General features: G+C 35.0%; 1 protein-coding gene across 6 annotated transcripts in view; it reads right to left on the bottom strand.

Moving 5' to 3' along the window:
• Positions 1–2073: 2073 nt before the first annotated feature.
• The window catches only part of SLC35F5 (solute carrier family 35 member F5), a 57605-nt gene continuing 37026 nt past the window's right edge, over positions 2074–22652 (bottom strand). For 2 of the 6 annotated variants that reach the window (XM_060178019.1, XM_007522291.3), the window contains 6 exons: positions 21669–21773; positions 18757–18916; positions 11269–11359; positions 6801–6955; positions 6101–6193; positions 2074–4123 (listed from right to left, as the gene is read on the bottom strand). In XM_060178019.1, coding sequence (XP_060034002.1) covers positions 6118–6193; positions 6801–6955; positions 11269–11359; positions 18757–18916; positions 21669–21773 — 587 coding nt within the window. In that variant the 3' untranslated portion in view covers positions 2074–4123; positions 6101–6117. Of the gene's footprint in view, positions 4124–6100; positions 6194–6800; positions 6956–11268; positions 11360–14225; positions 14328–18756; positions 18917–21668; positions 21774–22390; positions 22561–22652 lie in introns of those variants that run through there. The other 4 variants (XR_009545985.1, XR_009545986.1, XR_009545987.1 and 1 more) reach the window with 4 other exon arrangements.

Here is a 22652-nt window from a genome sequence, read left to right as displayed (position 1 = left end):
CACACAGTATTTTAGCTGAGTTAAATCTGCAGATAGCAGTTAATACTCATCTCATCTCTGTGAATTCTTCCTAAAATATAGTTAGTAGTAAAGACTATTTCAGGACAGTCTAGGGAGGTGGTTTAGCTGTACAGTGCATGTCTTGCATGCATGACATCCAGGATTTGATCCTTGGATAACATCAAATAGCAGAGTAATGTTCTGGCCTGTTTCCTCTCTCTTACAACAAAGTATATTTCAAAAAGAAAGTAGAAAATGAAGGATTATAATGAGAATCACTTAAATTAAAAATACTTCATTTATTTGCTAATATGATTCTGGGAGAAACATTATTTTCCAATTCCCATTCTTTTTTTTTAACATTTTATTTTTTTTTGTTGCCCTTGTTTTTATTGTTGTAGTTATTATTGTTATTGATGTCGTCATTGTTGTATAGGATAGAGAGAAATGGAGAGAAGGGGGGAAGACAGAGAGAGGGAGAGAAAGACACCTGCAGACTTGCTTCACCGCCTGTGAAGCGACTCCCCTGCAGGTGGGGAGCCAGGGGCTCGAACCAGGATCCTCACCCCGGTTCTTGCGCTTTGTGCCATGTGCACTTAACCCGCTGTGCTACAGCCCAACTCCCCCCATTCTTTAAAGACATTTTATTTCTTCAACCAACACACTGAATTAGTACTACAGAGCTTGCCACAGTACCTTATAAAGTCTTGAATTGGGAAATTCAATGACATAGTGGGGGTTGTATTGTTAAATTGGAATCTGGGGAATGTTATGCATGTACAAACTATTGAATTTACTGCTGAATGTAAAACATTAATTCCCCAATAAAGAAATAAAAAATAAATAAAATTTAAAAGAAGAAATTAGACAAATAAAACTTTTACATTTAAAAAAAAAAAGTCTTGAATTGGGGCCCAGTGTTGGCACACCTTCTTGAGCATACGTTACAATGTGCAAGGACCCAGATTCAAGCCCCTAGTCCACACCTGCAGGGGGAACGTCTCCCAACTGGTTAAGCAGTGCTGCAAGTGTCTTTGTCTCTTTCCCTCTCTATACGCCCCCATCCTCTTGATTTCTAGTTGTCTCTATCAAATAAAAATTTTTTAAAGTCTTGGCTTGCAGCCCCATATCTGCTCTGCATGACTGTAAAGTGGGCGTTAGTATTCCTCCTGAAACATGGATGGACAAATGCACACACGCACGCACAAACACATGGATGCATAAACACTGAGAATGCTCAACATTTAACCTTATGAGCTTACCTCTCTAGAACTTTATTTATCAGCTGCCAAGGAGAGAAATTAAATTGACATAAGAAATTAAGTCACACAGAAGGCAGCGTATCAATATTTTAATCAAAATTTATTTAAAGGAATATAGATGTATTATATATACCAAATGGCTCTTGTAAGCTTCAAAAAGCACTCATCTAAGCATTTTTTTTTATCTTTTTTTTTTTTTTGATAGAAACAGCCAGAAATTGACACCTGTGGCCCTGCTTCACCACTTGTGAAGCTTTCTCCCTGCAGGTGGGGACTGGGTGCTCAAACCTGGGTCCTTGTGCACTGTAACATGTGCACTCAACCAGGTGCGCCACCACCCGGCCCCTCATCTAGGCATTTTTAAAACTGCTTTTTTTTTTTTCTCCAAGCACTGCTCAGCTCTGGCTTATGGTGGTGTAGGGGATTGAACCTGGGTCTTTAGAGACACAAGCATAAGAGTCTCTTCATAACCATTATGCTGTCTCCCTGCCCTACTTCATTTTCAGTTCTGTTTAATCTGATGCTTATCTAATAGTGTCTTTCTGAAAAAAATAGCAGATCTCTTTTAATCAAGGTCATAATTTGAAACATTAGATAACAATGGCATTTAAGTTATGTATAGGAGGAAGACTGAAAACAATGTGTTAGAAACTTTTCTTCCCATCTTTAGACTCAGAAGACTATACTAATGTTATAATAGAGGACATCAGCAGTTACTTGAAGAAATTCTCTCCCCAACATTTCCAAATGCCTGCAATCTGGTGACCCTAGGGCTTTTGTACTTAGACTTTTCGGTAATCACAAAATGAAGTAGTCATTACAGTTTTATTTCTTGAGAAGATGAACCCTTAATAACAAATATGTAAAAAGAAAGTTCACTGGCCATGCTATAGTATTCAAATACAAAAATCAATGAAATAAAATCTGAAAAAGTTAATTGGTGGGTGAATAAATACTTTCAATACTTTAAATTAGCCAATTTAATGATGCTTCCTATTGCTAAGCAGAAAACAGCAGCCTTGTCAAAGTCCTCGTCAAGAATCATGTAGCATAGCAGCTACGGCTTACTCTTCCTAGACTCCTGAGTAACAGCACGTGACTTATGTTCGTCTGAATAGAGTACATGAACCTCCAAATACAAAGTTCGACCTCTTTTCCTACTGTATTGATACAATAATTTAAATCTCTTGTTTCCAACTATTTTACTCTACTAACTACTGAACGTATTGATGAGATATCAAAGAGCTCAAATAAAACCAAAGTTCTAGCTGATACATTTCAAAAATCAGGCATAGAGAAAATGAAATGTTAGTTCATTAAATTACTTTTGAAAGAAAACTCCTCAGAGGTCAATATTCTTTGCATGCTTTTTACCCTTTGCCAAACTAATATCACTGTCATTTTAGCTTAGCAAAAATTATTGTGGCACCAAATAGGAGAACAGATGTCTGTTTTTACAATTTAATACCAAAATAACCTTTAACTAATGTAAGCTAGAAATCTTTAGGACTGAGAAGATAACCAAACTTTAAAACTTAGGGCAAAAACAAAGCAATTAGGGTAAACTGAAGCCAGATACTGCAAAGGAAAAAATAATTATTATATTTGAAAAGAAATAAACTGTCCACACAAATCTTGGAAAGGAAGTAGCTTCTGATTTAACAAAAATCTGGCTGAATCCTAAGACTCATGTTTAATCACTGACGTCTATCAGAGTCCAAGAGCAGTTGCACAGTAAGTACATATAAGTCCTAAATACAAGAACTGCAATTAGGAATATTGTAAATTGAAGCTTGGTAGGGAAAAAAAAGTTAATCTGAATTTTCAAAGTGCAAATCTTGCCTTTCTTCTTTAGTATCTTAGTAAAGTTTTATTTAGGAAAAACAGAATTACTTAAAGAAGCATCCAGTTGTCGGGTAGTTTGGCATGTTTATATGTGGGGGGAAAATCATAAACTGATAGATCTATAGTGCAAAAATAAATAGACATTTATTTTAATAATTCCCCCTTATCACTTCAATTAACCTCATTCCATTATGAAAATTTTTCAGTTGAAGAGAGAGTATTTCCTCAAAACTCTAAATTAAACAGAACTTTCTAGCAATTAAATTTATTGCCGGTAGAAATATATAACTCATCTTGTAAACCACTATTAAATCACGAATAAAAACATTTTATAAAAAAAGAATTACATAACTCTTCATTTAACAATACTTTCACCTTAAAGTTCTGCCATGGCTTGTTTGAGTTAAAATACAAGGCATCTAATGCTATGAAGTGACAATACATGTTGTGTGAACGAGCTGTATCTTTTCTCAAGTGAGGATGATTTTAAAAGTAACCACTAATTTGGCATGAGTATACTTATTAAACAAACATTTTTCTGTGTTCATTTGCAATATTATATAAAACTCAAAAATACAATCCATACCTACTATAGGCATTTTATTTTAGCGTTTTACCTGTAAGAAACATGGATCTACATACATAAATAATTTCTTGAAAACATTTCAATAGAATCCAGCATTCAACAAATAATATGTGAAAATAGAGTCTCCAGGCATGAGGATTTCATTTCTTGATTAATTAAAATTATTTCATCAGTTGAATTCCTTGAGAAATATAAGGCAGATTGGTCTTTAAGATGAATTGTGGGCTGGAACTTCCTATAATTGTAGTAGTATATACAGTTACATAACAAAGCTCTTCACTATGAAAATGAAGAAAACAAGTATAAAGAAATATATTTTAGAGTTCCAAAGAACTGAAACTGTTATATTTCAGACTAAGCACTGAAACTTGTTTTTCTACAAAAAACTGTCAGAGATTGTCTCTTCGCTGTATAATATTCCATTATCAATCTAAAAATAAGAAAAGAGATAAAATTACTATTAATTATAACTGCTATAGCTTTAATTTTCTACAGCCTATATTTTAAAAAGCAAATCATATTAACACTGAACTATACATCAAATACAATATATATTCAGAGCTGAATACTAGCACTTAAATACCAAGGGTTCATGACAAAGGAGTTCTATAGGAATACTAAAGGCTATTATCTAGTACACCAGTTATGGCAGATCCTGTAGAAACAGTTTTACTCATGGTGTAGTCTACCATAGCTTCCGCTAAGGTAAGAACTCTGGTCCAACCCATACCATTTTTCTTTTATTATAATTTATATTTTTAACCATCTTCACTGTATCTATTCCCCTTATGTCGTTTTTACTTCAAAAAAACTGAAATATGTACCTGGGTGTGTGAGTGAAAATGTGAGTATGAAAATAATGGACAGCATTCCAGTAAATAGTAAAGCACAAATTATGGCACTAAAAAGATATACAGATACAACAACAACAAAAAACCCACATAACTAGTTCAACTCTGCATACAAAGCAGTAATATATAACAAAAAAAATTTTTAAAGACTAAACTACAAAGAGCAAAGATAAGAAAATAATAGCTAATAGGGGAAATATAAGCAGCTCCCTCTCTGAAAGGCAAGGCGGTGAAGAAACAACTAAATATAGAAAAATGGAACAAAATGTATTTTTAAAAAGCAGTTAAGACTCTCAACAACAGCACTGGAGGCAAAAAAAAAAAAAGGATAAGAGAGACAGATAAAAGTAAATATCAAAGAATTGACTAGTGAATTTAAAGTAATCCCTTATAATGGGAAAATAATGAAAATCAAAGGCTAGTTGGATGGTGCAGTCTTGTGGAACTCTTGGAACTATATGCATTTGTAACTGTCATACAGCAAAATCTAAATGAATGAAAAACAAGCAATAAAGATATAAAACCAAAATAATCATCCTTAGGTTAGAGGTGAATTTATCATAAAAGAAACATAAGCTTCAACGCCCCGTGTGAGTGCAAGGAGCTGACAGGAATTGTTCTATGTTCTAGCTGAATAGGGATGGCTTAGTTGCAATCAGGAAACATATCAATATAAATTACTAAAGTTATCAGAAAAAAATGAACCTAGATCTCCAGAATTTAGTAGTTTATTGTCATCTAGCATTCTAAAGTATATAGTCACTAGTCTGTCAAAGATATATGTTAGATGTATTCTAGGCATTCATTCAGTGCTAAAAAACATCATCTCATCTTTCTGTCATGTAACAAGTAACAGGTGAGGCTTTTTAATGAGAAATGTTTTGAAACATTGTTAAGTGAGAAATAATGATAAAATAATAAAATAAAATATCTCAATTATGATAAATATATAGCATAAAGATAGGATATATATCAAAGTATTATACTTTTCACTTTTATACTCAGAGAAAAAAAATTTCTGAAGTACAGCATTAAATAAAATGATGACCCTTAACAGGAATAAAAATAATACCTGAAACTTGGGTTCACTTCATACACTCAACTATATCAATATTTATATGTCTGTACAGTATAAATTGCTAAAATTCACCAAGTATTTGATTCTTCCAACAACCTTAGGAGGTTATATTGTAACCCTAGTTCACAAATAAAAAATGAAAATACAAAGCATTTACGAACCTTCCATAAAGTCACAGAGCTACATGTGGAGACACTGGAATAAAAACCTAGAAGAGTTTGGTCCATATTCCCAAAAGGATCAAGAATAGGAAAGCTCCCAGTGGAGGGAATGGGATACAGTATGGACTTATACCCCTCTTATCTTACACTCTTGTCAATCATTATTAAATCAATAAAAATAAAATAAAAACTAGGGAGTTTGACTCTCTTAGCTTCTAAGTTACATTTTCACTAAAACAATTAACTATGGAAAATAAATTTTTTATTTGAGCACTGTAAGAACCTTATTCAACAGTGTTGTCAGCTAGCATACAAACCTTAATTACAGAAGCAGCTAACTAGCTCCATCCTCCTGAGAAACACCATGCATAGGAATCAGACTCTCACATTGTTCACTGTCTTCTGGAACCCTTAAAAAAAAAAAAAAAGCAGTTAAGATTTACAGATGAAAGAAATTCAACTACCTGAAGCTATGAGGTCAGAATCAACAATAAGGGAAGATTTCCCAAATCTTATCTCGTTTTTTTTGTTTGTTTGTTTTTATAGTAGAATGTAAAAAAAAAAAATTCTCTTCTAATAAGAGGGTGGGGTGATAGTAGTTTAGTAAGATTTTCATGCCTGAATCGCTGAGAATACAGGTTCATGGCCTTTCCACCCCCAAGCCAAAACTGAGTAGTGCTCTGGTTATAAAAGTAAAAAAAAAAAAAAAATTTGAGGCAATGTTACCATATCTTATTGTAAATTTTGTTCAAACCAATAAGCACTTCACTTAAAATTAGTTACAGTAAAATAGTAAGCATTCCAATTTTATTTGTGATCTAAAACTTTTTAATTTGGGAAGAAACTGTCTTGTTACTCAAAAGATAATACATTATTTTACCTGATATTGTGCATTATAAGTTATACTCTTTCAGTAATTCTTCATAGAGATCTCTAAATCTTAGTGAGAATGATGGTCACAGTTAATTTACCAAACATTACTTTTTAACATTAAGTTTATATTGGAAATAAATTTACCGTTGAATTCGATGTTTTCTGCAAATAAAGGCAAAAAATCTTCTGATTCCCACCATCACAGGATCCCAATTATTATAATGGCACAGTAAAGTTACAATAAAAAATGAAAAAAATACAGGGATAGCTCCTGCAAAAAATAGCCAAGAAAACTGCACCTAAAAATAGACAAAGTCATACAATTATCATTAAAACAACAGTAACCTTAAACATGAGTTTTACACTTAGTAAAACAAAAAAAAAGTTAAAATTCCAAGAGAATAACACAAAACATTGACAGTATATTAAGCACGTTACTAAATACAATTCAGGACTTCAGTGTGCAATGTACAATTTCGCTTGCTTAAATTATGAAATTACTAAAATACTTTAGCATTTGGAAAATAACCTACAGAAAAGCCAATAAGACAAGCTTCTCATGGATAAGGACTAGAACATTCAAAGTAGAATTATGAAATCTTAATTTGTTGTCTTACACATCACAGAACCCATTCATCTTTACTGATTACTGCCCAGTCTTTTTGTTGTCACTGGGGTTATCACTGGGGCTCACTGCCTACATGACAAATCCACTGCTCCTGGTGGCCATTTTTTCCCCATATATGTGTGTGTGTGTGTGTGTGTGTATAAATATATATATATATATGTGTGTGTTTGTATATATATGTGTGTATATATATATATACACACTTTTTGGGGGGTTTTCAAAATATTCATTCAACTTTATTTTATTTTAGGTAGAGACAGGGCGAGTGAAAGTAATCAGAATGCCAAAGTTTCCTTCAGTGAAGTGGGATCCAGGCTCTAATACTTATTTATTTGTCACTCAGCATTCTCAGCCCTGGCATGTGATGATGTACGACTAATTCTGGGTGTCTCAGCCCTCAAACATGCACATTATGTATTCTAAAGCTGAACTATCACTCCAGCATAAAGTAAGAGGAATTTTACACATATTGTAAGTTCACAAGGAGTTTTGAAAATAAAACAGAGAAGTACTGCGAACTTCTTCACCTAGTTTCACTTAGCTCCTCTCCTATATTTTATATGGCAGAGAGAAATTGAGAGGGTAAGAGGAGAGGGAGAAAAAAGATACCTGCAGACCTGCTTCACCACTTGTTAAGCTTCCTTCCTGCAGGTGGGGAGTAGAGGTTGGGGGGGGGGGGCTGAACCTGGGTCTTTTGTGCATGGTAATGTGTGCGCTCAACTGGGTATGTCAATGCCCAGCCTCCACTGCCTATTCTTTTTTCTTTTGACTTTGTAAGTAATTTTATTATTTATTTTGGACAGAGACAGAGATAAATTGAGAGGGAAGAATGGAAATAAAGATGGGGAGAGAGAGATACCTGCAGCACTGCTTTACCACTCATGAAGCTTCCCCTTTACAAGTGGAAACTGAGGACTTGAACCTGAGTCCTTATACATTCAACCAGGTACACCAATGGCCCTTCCCACTGCATATTCTTAAGCTGACTCCTGTTCTTTAATTTTTTAAGTAGTCTTCTAATAATTCTAATTTTTAAAAATCATACTATGCTATAGTTATGTTAGCTATACTAGAAACTCTGAAGTCCAGTTTTACAAATATTTTATTAATGAAGTCTACTAACACATTTTTAAAACTCGCAAGGAAATTATGATAGAGTAAAATAAATACTATGAAGATAATAACCAGCAGAGCATACACAAGCCTTGGTAGCACACGGGAGCACTGTGGATGGGAACAGGTGCTCTATCAACAAAGGCAGTGTTGTGTCTCCTACACTTTCACCTTACCAGAAATTAAAAAAAAAAGATGAAAAACCAGCACAGAAGCAGTGAAATCACAAAATCACACATATGGAAAGTTTCAAGCAGACAAAATCAATAAGACTACAATTAGCAATACTTTTAGTAGAAAAATGGACATATATATATATATATAATAGATAGATAGATAGATAGATAGATAGATAGACAGATATTTATAGAAATAATAGTCAACCCATATCTGTGATCTTGGGAGAACTAATGCAGTTTCCACTGGAGGGGATGAGGACACAGAAAAGGAAATAGAGGTATACCCCTATTATCTTATAATTTTGTAAATCAATATTAAAACACTAATAAACTACTTTTAGTAAAAAATGTTAGGTGGAGAAGTAGCAAACTGAGACTCAGCAGTGAAAAGCCCTCAGACATCAAAGTCCAACTCTTCAATTGATCATTTTATCGAAGCTGTGAGAAATGTAAAGAAAAACTCAAATCATTCTTCCCTTCTACTAGCTCACTTTTACTATCTGCATTCAACTAAGGATAAAAAACAACTATCATTCTTTAACTGTCTGCACTGATGAACTATTTAAATTTCAAGGAAAAAAAAGAGATGGAAATAGCAACTTCTGTCTTTACAGTAGGGAACAAATAACTGCACTTGCCCTCTTTAAAGTTTAAAAATACAAGATCGGGTGTGTGTGTGTGGGGGGTAGACAGACAGCATAATGCTTATGCAAATAGACTCTTACGCCTCAAGCTCCAAAGTTCCAGGTTCAATCCTTCCCACCACCATAAGCCAGAGCTGAGCAGTGCTGGGGAGGGGGGGGGGGGGGTGTGTGAGAAGGACATAAAAAATACGACTTAAAATCATAAGTAAGACTCCCTCCGGTGGGAAAATGTATAGCATTCCTTTTGATAACATTATTTATCAAAATAAAAGGGTCTTGAGAGCATGTTTTTTATAAGGACTCATAATGCAAACAGCACTAATCACTATAGCCTTTTAGCATGCATATCTTAATTACATGGTTTACACATACAGACGTGTGCATGTACATGAGTGCTAGGACAGCCTAAAAACACCCAGGTAAAAAAAATCAATAAAAGCAAAAAAAAAAAAAATTCCAACTGTTACTAAATTATTAGTTTAATTCTTGATGTACCTTTCAGATATTTGACAATATAGAAAAGTCATGATTCACTTATCCAAGACCAAATGATCCAAGACCAGGAAACATATGAAAAAATTATGACTACTGAGTTTAAAATTTAGGAACCATTGTCAGAAGGACTTCATATTCAACTAAAAGCCCTATTTTTAAAACTGAATAAAACCAAATTTCATAAAGGTTAAGGTGACTTTGAAAGGGAAAGTGCATATTAAACAATACAATTCTCTGTGTAATGCCACACAGGAGAAAAACAACTCGTGATGGGGGTGGGAGGTGTGGGTAAAGTACACGCCTTGCCTGACTGAAGAGGCAGTGCACTTTATCCAGGTACCACATGGGAGCACCATGAACAGCCACAAGGAAGGTTCACGGGCAGGCAAGAGTCCGTGGCATTTTCTCTCCCCTTCCTTCCTTTCCTCTCATCTTTCCTTCCTTCCTCCCTCCTTTCCTGTCTATGTTTCTCTCTCAAAAATTATAGAATGAAAGTTGGGCTTGGGGTCAAAGAGTTCACCAGGTAGGTAAATCGCCTTGTCCATGAGCACTAACAAAGAGCTCTCCCCTGCATGTGTGTGGAGGAACATCCAGATTTGAATCTCTGCGATATCAGGATCATCAATATTTATCATAAGAATACCAGCACACAGACCGTGAAAGAGGAAAGCAGCAACTGCCCTACTGAGTTCGCAGAGAAATGAATACTCACTGAGAAACATTATTCCTGTGCTACCTATACCTATAGCAAGGTTAGCACAGTATTAGAGACTCCTTAAAAGTTATCTCAGGTGGTCTGGGAGGTGGTGCAGTGGATAAAGCATCAGACTCTCAAGCATGAGGTCCTGAGTTCAATCCCCAGCAGCACATGTACCAGAGTGATGTCTCACTCCTTCTCTCTCCTCCTATGTTTCTCATTAATAAATAAAATCTTTTAAAAAATAAAGTTATCTTAGAAACTGAAACAGGGGAGTCGGGCTGTAGCGCAACGGGTTAAGCGCAGGTGGCGCAAAGCACAAGGACCGGCATAAGGATCCTGGTTCGAACCCCGGCTCCCCACCTGAAGGGGAGTCGCTTCACAGGCGGTGAAGCAGGTCTGCAGGTGTCTATCTTTCTCTCCTCCTCTCTGTCTTCCCCTCCTCTCTCCATTTCTCTCTGTCCTATCCAACAACAACAATAATAACTACAACAATAAAACAACAAGGGCAACAAAAGGGAATAAATAAAATAAAATAAAAAAAGAAACTGAAACAGTAGTAGCTATGTGACAGAATATATACCTTGACCTATAGACTTACTAAACAATATCTGGAATGCAATCAGCTTCAAAATGACATAAAAAGACAACTTTAATTCTGAACTTAATGGGGGTGGGGTATTGGAAAGGTAAACATGTTAAAGATTATCCATTTCTTGGTACAATTTACATATCTCACCTAGGGGGAGAGTGAAGCAAGTATTATTCATGGTTATTTCTCTTATAGTAATTATCCCTTAACATTCATTCAGGCTGTTTGAACAGCAGACCTCGAATATCTAAGAGTTTGACTTACCTTCTGCATACAGATGTCAGCTATTATGGACAGAGGTATTGTAAGGCTTAGTGCAAGTGTGCCTATCAATGACGAGGTAAGAAAGCAGCCCCTAACAAAACAAACAAACAAAAAAGACAGAAAATATATTTCCATATTAAGAAGAAAAAAAAACAGTAATCAAAGACTATCCTACAATATAGGATCAGAAAAAAAAAAAGTTAAGAAGGACTGAGACTTAAAGTTTCTAAGATGACCACTATAGCTGACCTTCAAATATTAAAAATCCAGGGCCAACAAAACAGATCTCCTAAAACCTGTAATTCAACTTTGGATACATGATTACTTTTTTTATCAACTTTTTACAAAGTACAGAAAGAGTTCTTAATAGTTCTGTAATAATAGCTAGCAAAGAAAATACTTTTGTTAAAACTGCAGGATAAAACAACGTAGACTTTAATAGAGTAGTAAGTCTACCCAAAATCGTGCTACCAAACCAAACATATCAGACTCTCAGGAAAACTCACGTCTTTAGAAAAATATTGTTCAGTTTTCCTTAGAATTGAAAAAAAAGTTTTTCCTTATTTTCTAGCAATTATGTTAACTTTCAAGCTAAGCTCTTGATTATACTTTCAACATGAAGTATGAAGTCAATATTTGAAATATATCCATTTAATTTTGTTTAGCTGAAGAAAAAACAGAATGTATTACATCAAATAGATAAGGCACTTATCAACTTTTTTTTAAAAGAATCTGAGTGTAAAAGAAGAAGAAAAAAAAAAAGAGGGCCAAAGAAATAGTGTAATGGTTAATCAAAAAGACTTCTGCCTGAGGCACCAAAGGTCTCAGGTTCAATCCTCAGCACCACCATATGCCAGGGCAGAGCAGCACTCTGGTTGAAAAAAAAAAGAAAAAAAAAGTTACAGACTAAAATCAAATATGTACTTGAGAGATTATACTCGTACAGAAATTATTCTCAAATTTGTATTTCAGTATATGTTAGAATTAAGAATACAGTTCTGTAATAAGAATACAGTGTAACCTTTTCTTCACTGACTATTCATCAGAAGGTAGACATATTAGTTCTTACTGATATAGTAAAGAGAACCCACATCACTAGAAGTTACCACTACTAGTGAGCTGCTCTGAGAACAACTTGAAGCAAGCATATTTTTTTTATTAAATGCAGTATATGTTCTTTAGAGACTTAAGACTGCAAAGTGTATGATCATGAGGATTATAAGAAAAAAACTTTTTTTTTATTTTGCTTGCTTTATAACAGCTTTTCCCAATTTCGCTGTAACTAAATCTTTCTGACATTAAACACAATTTGGGAGACCCAATATAAAGGAATAAATCCTATCACCTAACATTTACACTACTGGTAGAGTAAATGGACTGAACAGTGGCCTTCATTATTTTGAAATAAACAATGACAAGGAAATCTTTTTACTTACACACACACACACAAAAAAAAAAAAAAAAAAAAAAAATCCAAACACTGCCCTTTATTAAACTCTACAGTATATTACTCACTCAACACTTGATTGTGTATGTTGAATTTCATTATTTTATAGTTAAGCATATAGTATGCTTTGCGCAAAGAACATCATCACAGATGCAACTATGGCTAAACTTTTTATGAATTAAAAATATGTTGGGGGTTGGGGGTAGCGCAGCGGGTTAAGCGCACATGGTGCAAAGCACAAGGACAGGCGTAAAGATCCCGGTTCGATCCCCTAGCTCCCACCTGCAGGGGAGTTGCTTCACAGGCTGTGAAAAAGGTCTGCAGGTATCTTTCTCTCTCCCTCTCTGTCTTCCCCTCCTCTCTCCATTTCTCTCTGTCCTATCCACCAACAACGACATCAATAACAACAATAATAACAACAACAATAAAAACAACAAGAGCAACAAAAGGGAAAAATGCCTCCAGGAGCAGCGAATTCATGGTTCAGGTACCGAGCCCCAGCAATGACCCTGGAGGCAAAAAAATAAATTTAAAAAAAAAAAAAAAAAAATATATATATATATATATATATATATATATATATATGTAGTATGGTTACACTCATATGTGCTACAGAGAAACCAAGAAAAGTAAATTAATTTTTAAAATATCAAAAATATATTTATTTTCATTTTAAAATTATTTTTATTTTCATTTTTACTTTTATATATCTCATTTGTTTTATTTTTATTCTTTATTGGGATTAATGATTTACAGTATAAAGTAAAATATAGTAGTTTGTATATGTGCAACATTTCTCAGTTTTCCACATAACAATCTACCCCACCCCCCACCCCAGGTCCTCCTCTGTTATCATGTCCCAGGACCTGAACCCTACCCACAACCTGAGGTTTTACTTTGGTGCAATACACCATGTGTTTTTTTTTTTTTTTTTTTTTAATGATAAAGATAAAGAAGGAAACCAGGGCACTGCTCAGCTTTGGCTTATGGGTGCTAGGGACTGAACCTGGAATTTTGAGGCCAGATAGTGGCAAACACACCTGGTTGAGCACACACATTACAATGGGCAAGGATGCAGTTAACCTGTCTCTAGTCCCCACCTGCAGAAGGAAAGCTTTACAAGTGGTAAAGCAGTGCTGCAGGTGACTCTGTTGCTCTCTATCTTCCCCTTCCTCTCAATTTCTGGCTGTCTCTATCAAAGAAATAAAGATACTAAAAAAAAAAAAACACACACACACAGAAAAAACACTGGAACTTTGGAGCCTCAAGCATGAAAGTCTTTTACATAACCATTATGTTGTCTCATTTGTATTTCTAAGTGACTTAAAACCGGTTTAAATATTGTAATTTAGGAATACAATTCACTGCACCAACCATCTGTGTCACTACACCATCCTCTTACCCACTAGCTTCCCTCTGAAAACTAACATAACTTTCAGCAAGCCTAGGAGTCTGCTTGGTTATTATTACTTCTTTTTTTTTGTTTTGCAAGTTTGTTTATTTTAGTTACCTATAGTCCACATATGAGTGAAACCATCTGGTCTTTCATCTGTCTTTCAAGTCTTTACTTATGTCACTTAGCATAATCACCTCCAGTTTCATCCATTTTGTCCTGAACAATACAATTATCTTCTTTTTAAAAAGGCAAGTAGCATTTCAGTCAGTAAAACAGACTATAAGACTACAAATGTTTACTAGAAGGGAAGGGAGAATCAGGTAAAAGATTTCAACTGTATGGGGAATAACAGAATAGGACTTATAATGCTGAACACATTGATTTTAATAATAAACACCAGAAATGTACATGATCTTATAAATGACCATGATCTTATAAAACTTAAAATTAATATATATATATATATATAAAAGACAGAAGACAGATAAATGTGCTTCTTATAGTTGCTTTGACATAACAACATCTAGAGTTTAAAAGATAACTATAATTGGTTCATTACTGCCTAACTTACTGCTACAGAATTGTTACCACAAATACTCTTAAATGCTTGTGTAGCAGCATATTTGAAAGACAGAAACCTTCTTAAGGTCTTGAGAAATTCACCCATAATTTATGGCCTAAGTGTTAATTACCTATTCAGAAGTATGTATTCAAATACACAAATGAGAAGACAACTTGCATCAATCCTTCTATGGAGAATGATTTTGCGATTTTTTATCCAAAACTAGAGTCCCTATCAATCTTTTCCTATAAACAAGATATGTGACAATATCTAATGTCATATTATTTAAAGAGCAAATATTGGCAGTGTGCAGCCAGGGACGGGGCTCAATGGTAGAGCACATAAAAAAGGTCCAAGTCTGGTCCCTAGTACTACATGTGTCCGTGATGCTCTGGTATTTGTGTCCGTTCTCTCTCTCTTCCTCTCCCCCCCCTTCCTCCTCCTCCTCCTTGCCTTCCTGCTTCCCTGTTTCTGTTTTCCAGTGTTCCTCTCTCAAATAAATGTTGCGTTGTTGGAAATATCATGATGCATTTTTTTGCATAGACAAATACATAATGTCTTTTCCAACAGACTAATAAAACACTGGAGATTTAAAATGTCTTTCAAAAGGAATTGGTAAAATACATATGTCCTATTCACTGCTATATGACAGATTGAAATATAGATACTTAAAATACTAAAATCTAAGTGCTATATGAAACGATTTATAAGACAATAATTTGGGGAGGGAAGAAAGTATGAACTGAAATCCACATATACTATTATGTTGAAAATCAATGGGTAAAAACTAAGAGACTGACACACTTTACTTAGTATGGGTAGAATATCTTGCAGAAGACTTAGAAGCTAATAGTGGTTGCTCTGAGGAAAAGAACTGGAAATCTGGTGTATAATTTTCTTTAGAATCTTGGAAGATTTTATCTTCAACATAAACCAAATAGTAAATCTGTATATTAAAATTATGCATTAAAGCATGTGGGAGATAACATTATAATTATGCAAAAAGATTTTCATGCCAAGGCTCTGAAATTCCAGGTTCAGTCTTGAGCAACACCATTAAGTGAGAGCTGAGGGAGCAGGCAGTGGCCTCCCCAGCAAGCACACAAATTACCATGTGCAAAGATCGAGGTTCAAGCCCCCAATCCCCACCTACAGGTGTGGGGTAAGAAGGCAGGTGGGAGAAGCTTCAAAAGTGAAGCAGTAGTACTGCAGTTGTCTCTCCTTCTCTATCTCCCCTTCCCACTCAACTTTTCAGTGTCCTATCAAATAAAGATGGGGGAGTGATAAATGAGGGAGAGTGGCCAGTGGGAATGGTGGATTCATTATGCAGATACAGAGCACCAGATATAACACTGGTGGAAAAAAAAAATTAAAAAAATTTAATTTTTAAAAATTTTGATTAAAAATAAAATAATTCATTAGAAATTAAAAAGAGAATAGAACATTCCAAAGCATTATATTTGTTATTTCTTTGAAAGCACAACACTACTAGGGAGCAAACAGAGTTCATATAATGAATTATACATTACAATTCATATTTGATCATCCCCAAGACTACATTAAATTCTGATGAGTATAGTGATATTTACTGCATATGCTTAATAAAAATAAAATTTGGGGGCCAGGTGGTGGTACACTCGATTAAGCACACACTTTACCATGCCCAAGGATCCGGGTTTGAGCCCCCTCCCCACCTGCAGGGAGATAGCTTCTCAAGCAGCTAAATAGGTCTGCAGGTGTCAATCTGTCTCCCTCTCTGTCTAGTCCTCCTCTCTCTCAATTTCTCTCTGTCCTATGAAATAAAACAAATATATATAATATATTATTAAAAGATATAAAAATAAATATATACATGTATATATAAAGAGTTCAACAAACTCAGCAACAAAAAAGCAAATAACCTCATCCAAAAATGGAGAGAAGATATGAACAGAATGTTTGCCACAGAAGAGATATGAAAGGCCAACAGACATGAGAAAATGTTCCAAGTCATTGATAGAGAAATGCAAATAAAGACAACGAGATAGCACTTCACCTTATGAGAATGTCATACATCAGAAACAATAGCAACAACAAATGCTGGAGAAGTTCTGTGGACAAAGGATCCCTCCTGCTCTGCTGGTGGGAATGTAAATTAGTCTAACGCCTGTGGAGAGCAGTTTGGAAAACTCTCAGAAGGTTAGAAGTGGCCCCATCGGAAAGCTATCAGGGGAGGGGGTGGGATATGGAGATTGGGTGGTGGGAATTGTGTGGAGTTGTACCCCTCCTACCCTTTGGAGTTGTTAATTTATCCTTTCTTAAATAAAAAAAAAAAAAAAAGAAGTGGCCCCATCCTATGACCTTGCAATTCCTCTCCTGGGGATACATCTTAAGGAATCAAACACATCTATCCAAAAAGGTCTATGCATACCTATGTTCATAGAAGCACAATTTGTAATAGAGAAAACCTTAAAGCAACCTAGGTATCCAACAACAGATGAGTGGCTAAGAAAGTTGTGTTATGTACACACAATAGGATATTATTCAGCTATTAAGAATCATCTTCTTCACCTCATCTTGGATGAACCTTGAAGGAATCATGTTAAGTGAGATTAGCCAGAAAGAGAAGGATGAATAATTTATGATCTCATTTATCAACAGAAGTTTAAAACTAAGAACAGAAAAAGGAAACATAAAGTGGAATATGGACTGGGTTTGGTGTATTGCATCAAAGTAAAGGACTCTGGGGTACATGATAGCAGAGAAAGACCTAGGTTAGGGGTGAGAGTGCTTTGTAGAAAACTGAATTTTTTTTTTAAAGATCTTATTTATTAATGAGAAACATAGGAGGAAAGAAAGAGCCAGACATCACTCTGGTACATGTGCTGCTGGGGACTGAACTAAGGACCTCATGCTTGAGAGTCTGATGCTTTATCCACTGCGCCACCTCCTGGACCACAGAAAACTGAAAAATTTTTACACCTGCATCAACTATTTACTATAAATCATTAATACCCCCAATCAAAAAAGAAAGAGGAAGAAAGAAAGAAGGAAGGAAGGAGGGAGGAAAAATAAAGAAAAGAAGAAGGAAGAAAGAAAGGCAGGCAGGCAGGAAGGAAGGAAGAGAGGGAGATGGAAGGATGGAGCAAGTGAGGAAAATAACATAATGATTATGCAGAGAGACTCATATGCCTGAGGCTCCAAAGTTCCAAGTTCATCTCCCTGCACCAATACAAGTCAGAGCTGAGCAGTGCTCGGGTGTGTGTGGGGGGAAGGGTGACAGAGAGAGAGAATATCAAGAAAATAGCGATATTTCATTAATTAGGGAGGGAAAAGTGCATAAAGAGCATTAAGGAAACCTTCATGAGAAAAGTGATTTTTTTGTTTGTTTTGTAGTCATTTGCAAGAGAAAGTTCACCAGTCATCTTACTGGCAAGATGCTTTTTAGGAGTTTATAAGTGCAATCTGTGCTTCTTTTTAAGTACCTAGTAAAGAGAAAAACAGACTAAGCATCAAGTTCTACAGTTGAAAGCTTTCTTAAGACTTCATACTATTAGCTGTCCTCAAACTATGGTAGGAATACTGTCACACAGCAACACAGTTTATAGTATGACATATCAAAGTAAAAATAGTTAGAGCTTAGTGTTTTCAGTTCTGGCTAACACATATGAAACATGTTTAGTATAAACAAAGCAGAAAGTCTCCAAACAGCCAACAGACAAGACAGTTCAAAGTACCTAAAAAAGGAAAAATTCTTCAACAAGCAAAGGTCTCACTTAAAATTCTCATATTCTTTGAATAATATCTCCTAAGTTAGAATGTTCATTAGATAATGGTGCCTTTCATTTACACCATTCATTCAACAAATACTATATTTGTTGAATATAAGGCACTACTCTATACAGTGGTATGAAGAAGTAAAAAATAAATATTAAAAAAACAGAAACCAAGTTCTTATTCTACTGGAGTTACTATATTAAACTATAATTGTACAGGCTGGAGACATGCACAGGAAAGGCCATCTGAAGAAATACAAATGCTTAAATGATCTAAAAGGCCATAAACTGACTGCTAATAAATTATAGGGTAATAAATAGTACATACCACAACCACAGGAATTCTGAGAGTACTGTTCCAATAAGGCCATTAATGATAATGCACATTAATACTATTTTATTGGGAAACTCAAAGTCCTCAAATCCAGTATAATGAAGTAAAAAGAAACCTGGCCATAAGAGCAGCAGATTAAACAGACCTACAAAACCTAAATATGTATTAAAAAAAAAGGACAAGTTAGTAATTGTTATTTAAATATTCAAAACTTACAGCTGTTTATTTCCCCCAATAAAGTGATTTTAAAAACCCTGAAAAAAATGATATGCATACAGAAGGGTCAGAACCAAAAATATTTGCGCTAAATGTCAAAATGTTTGATTTAAAACACCAAAAGTTGGCATTATCAAAAGTTAAATCTTTTCTCTTGTAGCTGAACTAAAAAGTTTGAGAAATGCCATATAAATTAACTGTACCTTTAGACACAGAAACCAAGGTATAAATCGCTTCACCAACTCTCTCCATACCCTCTAGAATCTGATCCAAACACCTTCCTTTTGTTCCAAAGAATAAACAACCAGCACAAGCATATAAATCTGCTCATTACCCCCTGGTAAGATAAGCTCACACCCCTTAAGAGCCCTCCCATGCTGGTTGTGGTGAGTTGTATTCACAGGCATGTTGGTGTGAAACTGTATCCCTGATGTCTTATAATTCTGCAGACCAATGTGAAATCATGAATATTTACAGCTATGTATTTTTTTAATAATTATTTATTTCCTTTTTTTGTTGCCCTTGTTGGTTTTTATTGTTGTAGTTATTGTTGTCATTGTTGGATAGGACAGAGAGAAATGGAGAGAGGAGGGGAAGACAGAAATGGGGAGAAAGATAGACACCTGCAGACCTGCTTCACCGCCTGTGAAGCAACTCCCCTACAGGTGGGGAGCCTGGGGCTCAAACCAGGATCCTTCCACCTGTCCTGCGCTTAACCAGCTGCGTTACCGCCCGACTTCCAGACCTACGTATTTTTAAAGACCCCTCCACATCTCAATCCTAACTTTTCTAATTTGATCCTAAGGTCCTGGTCAACACTGCTTTATATATCACATCAAATATGAAGACCAATCTAATCACATTGATGTGTACTCTAACACATAAATTAGGCAACTTTTCTTCTAAGTTGCCAATCTTTAAAGCACTAAAACCAAATTAGCATTTTATTACTTTTCTGATGTAAGTTTCTATGACACTAAAATATATCAGTAAAATAATATTCCTAACACAGTATTTTTTTTAAATCCTATATTTAAAAGAACTTGAATGATCATCTAGTCTGGTGGCTTTTCAAGTGTTTATCTTTTTATACTTCTAGTATAAATATATTTGCTACAAATTAAATTCTAATATAGAAAGCTCAACAAAATAGAATGGTTTCAGTTAAAGCAGCGGAGGATTCCAAAAACCAGACCTATTCATATAACTTCATCTCCTACCATTTCTTCCAGAATTATCTGTAGATCAGTTTATAAGCTACTTATCCAGACCAATTTCCTTATTTTTCAAATGAGCATGAGGTAAAGTTAAAACAGCAAGAAAACTGCATCCCTGATTCCCTATAAGGTATACTTTGTACTTTTTTACCGCCTGGTTTATCTACTGATATTCTGTTATCTTTTGGAATTGTCAATGTGCCCTTGCACAATATTATACAGTTACTAGGTGTTCTTCAATGAACCGATTTTAGGTAAAGAAGATTTATAAGGGGCCAGGCAGTAGGACACCTGGTTAAACACACTGAACAAGGATCCAGGTTCAAGCCCCTCGCCACCACCTGCAGGGGGAAAGCTTCAAGAGTGATGAAGCAGGGCTATATTGTATGTGTCTGTCTCTTTCCCTTTTTAGCTCCCTCTCCCCTCTCAATTTCTCTCTGTCTCTATGCAATAATAAATAACTAAAAGATTTAAAAAAAAGAAAACCAAAAAATCTTAAATAAAAAAATTATAAATCATATCAGTCATTTTACTTAGCAAAATTAAGAACTGATGCTAGAAACTACAATTGGTTAACATATAAATTTATTTCACAAAAGTGTCAATCATAAAGAGAAAGTACAAATGGAAAGTCTTTATGTGGCCCATAATCTCTGCTTAAAATAAGAATACAGACTGGGGGAGTCAGGCGGTAGCGCAGCGGGTAAAGCGCAGGTGGCGCAAAACGCAAGGACCAGCGTAAGGATCCTGGTTTAAGCCCCCAGCTCCCCACCTGCAGGGGAGTCGCTTCACAATTGGTTAAGCAGGTCTGCAGGTGTCTATCTTTCTCTGCCCCTCTGTCTTCCCTTCCTCTCTCCATTTCTGTCTTATCCAACAACAACGACATCAATAATAACTACAACAATAAAAAAACAAGGGCAACAAAAGGGAATAAATAAATAAATATTTTTTTAATAAAAGAATACAGACTGGAAAATAGAATACATATTAATTTGGGACAGTTACCCCAAACTTTTCTCTCAATGATTCAAAACTTGCAAAAAGTCTAATACATATACACATGCTTATAACAAATTCTATCATATCAATGAGGAAAATATATGATTTATGGGCTGAGGACAATGCAAAAAAAATGTATTATGAGAAATTTCTTCATCACTTACACAAAAGAAACTTTGTTGTGCAACTAAGCACAACAAAGATTAAAACACTAAGATTGTACTTATGGAGAGAGGAGGAAAACAGTTTCCTCACTCCATCCAAAAGCATAAACAAAACATTTAGAGTGACTTCCCTAACAAATGACATATACTTTTTAATATTCTATTTTTTTTTTATTTTAATGAGAGACCACTGCTCAGCTCTGGCTTATGGTGGTGCTGGGGACTGAATCTGGCAACTCAGAGCCTCAGGCATGAAAGTCTTTTTGCATAACCATATGCTATCTCCCCAGAACATGATATATATTCTTACCAAAGAACATAGGGATATCCAACTTATCTTCTCTGTCTACTTTCCTTTTAATCATAACAATATAGACGGCATAGAGCATGGCTCCAACAAGAGACCAAATAGAACCTGGGGAAATCAACAAGATTTAAAGCATTTGTTCATTAATGGACTCAATACATGCTACTTAAAAGTTTTGTAACGTGCCAGATACTACTTCAAAAAACACCTACTCATGATCTAACCAAATACTTAAACGTACTGTATTATTAAAGTTAACGTAATACTTTTTTCAATTTCAAAATGCAACCATCCCTATTTTCACCTACATAAACTTTTGACACCAGCCACTGACCCATATGACAGTGGTTTTTTTTCCATCCCAAGCTGTTGTTATATTCTCAGCATCAACATAGACTTTAATATATATTTACTAACACCTTCAAGGCCATATAAAAAGTCTCATCTCTGCCGCACAGTACTATCTACTCAAATTCCACTCTATTTTTTACTTTTAGATAATTTAATCCCTACTAATGTTAATTATACTTTTCTTTCTCTTTCTTTCTTTTTCTCTTTCTTTCCTTCTATTTCTTTTCCTGCCACCAGGGTTATCACTGCGGCTTGGTGTCTACACCACAAATTCAGCACTCATGGTGGCCATTTTCCCTTTTAACTTTATTTGATAGGACAAGGAGATTTTGAGAGGAAAGAGAGACACACCTACAATACTTGCTACAGGGCTCATGAAGCACTCCCCTTACAGGTGGTGAGAGGGGACTCAGACCCAGGTCTTTGCACATGGTGATGTGTGCAGTTAACCAGGTGTGGCATCACACATCCCCTATTATTGTACTCTCTAGGGGCTTCATTCTGCAGATCCATATACTGATTAGAGTCAAGAGACTCTTGAAAACTGCAAGCATAGAATTTATATAATTAATGTTCAAAAATATCTAACATATTGTAGGGTTCACAGCATATTTGTAATATACATATATTCCTTGA

This window comes from Erinaceus europaeus, chromosome 18 (genome assembly GCF_950295315.1).
Source record: "Erinaceus europaeus chromosome 18, mEriEur2.1, whole genome shotgun sequence".
NCBI classification, from domain to species: domain Eukaryota; kingdom Metazoa; phylum Chordata; class Mammalia; order Eulipotyphla; family Erinaceidae; genus Erinaceus; species Erinaceus europaeus.
The sequence above is the reverse complement of the archived record's forward strand: the minus strand, read 5'-3'. Positions and strand labels throughout refer to the sequence as shown.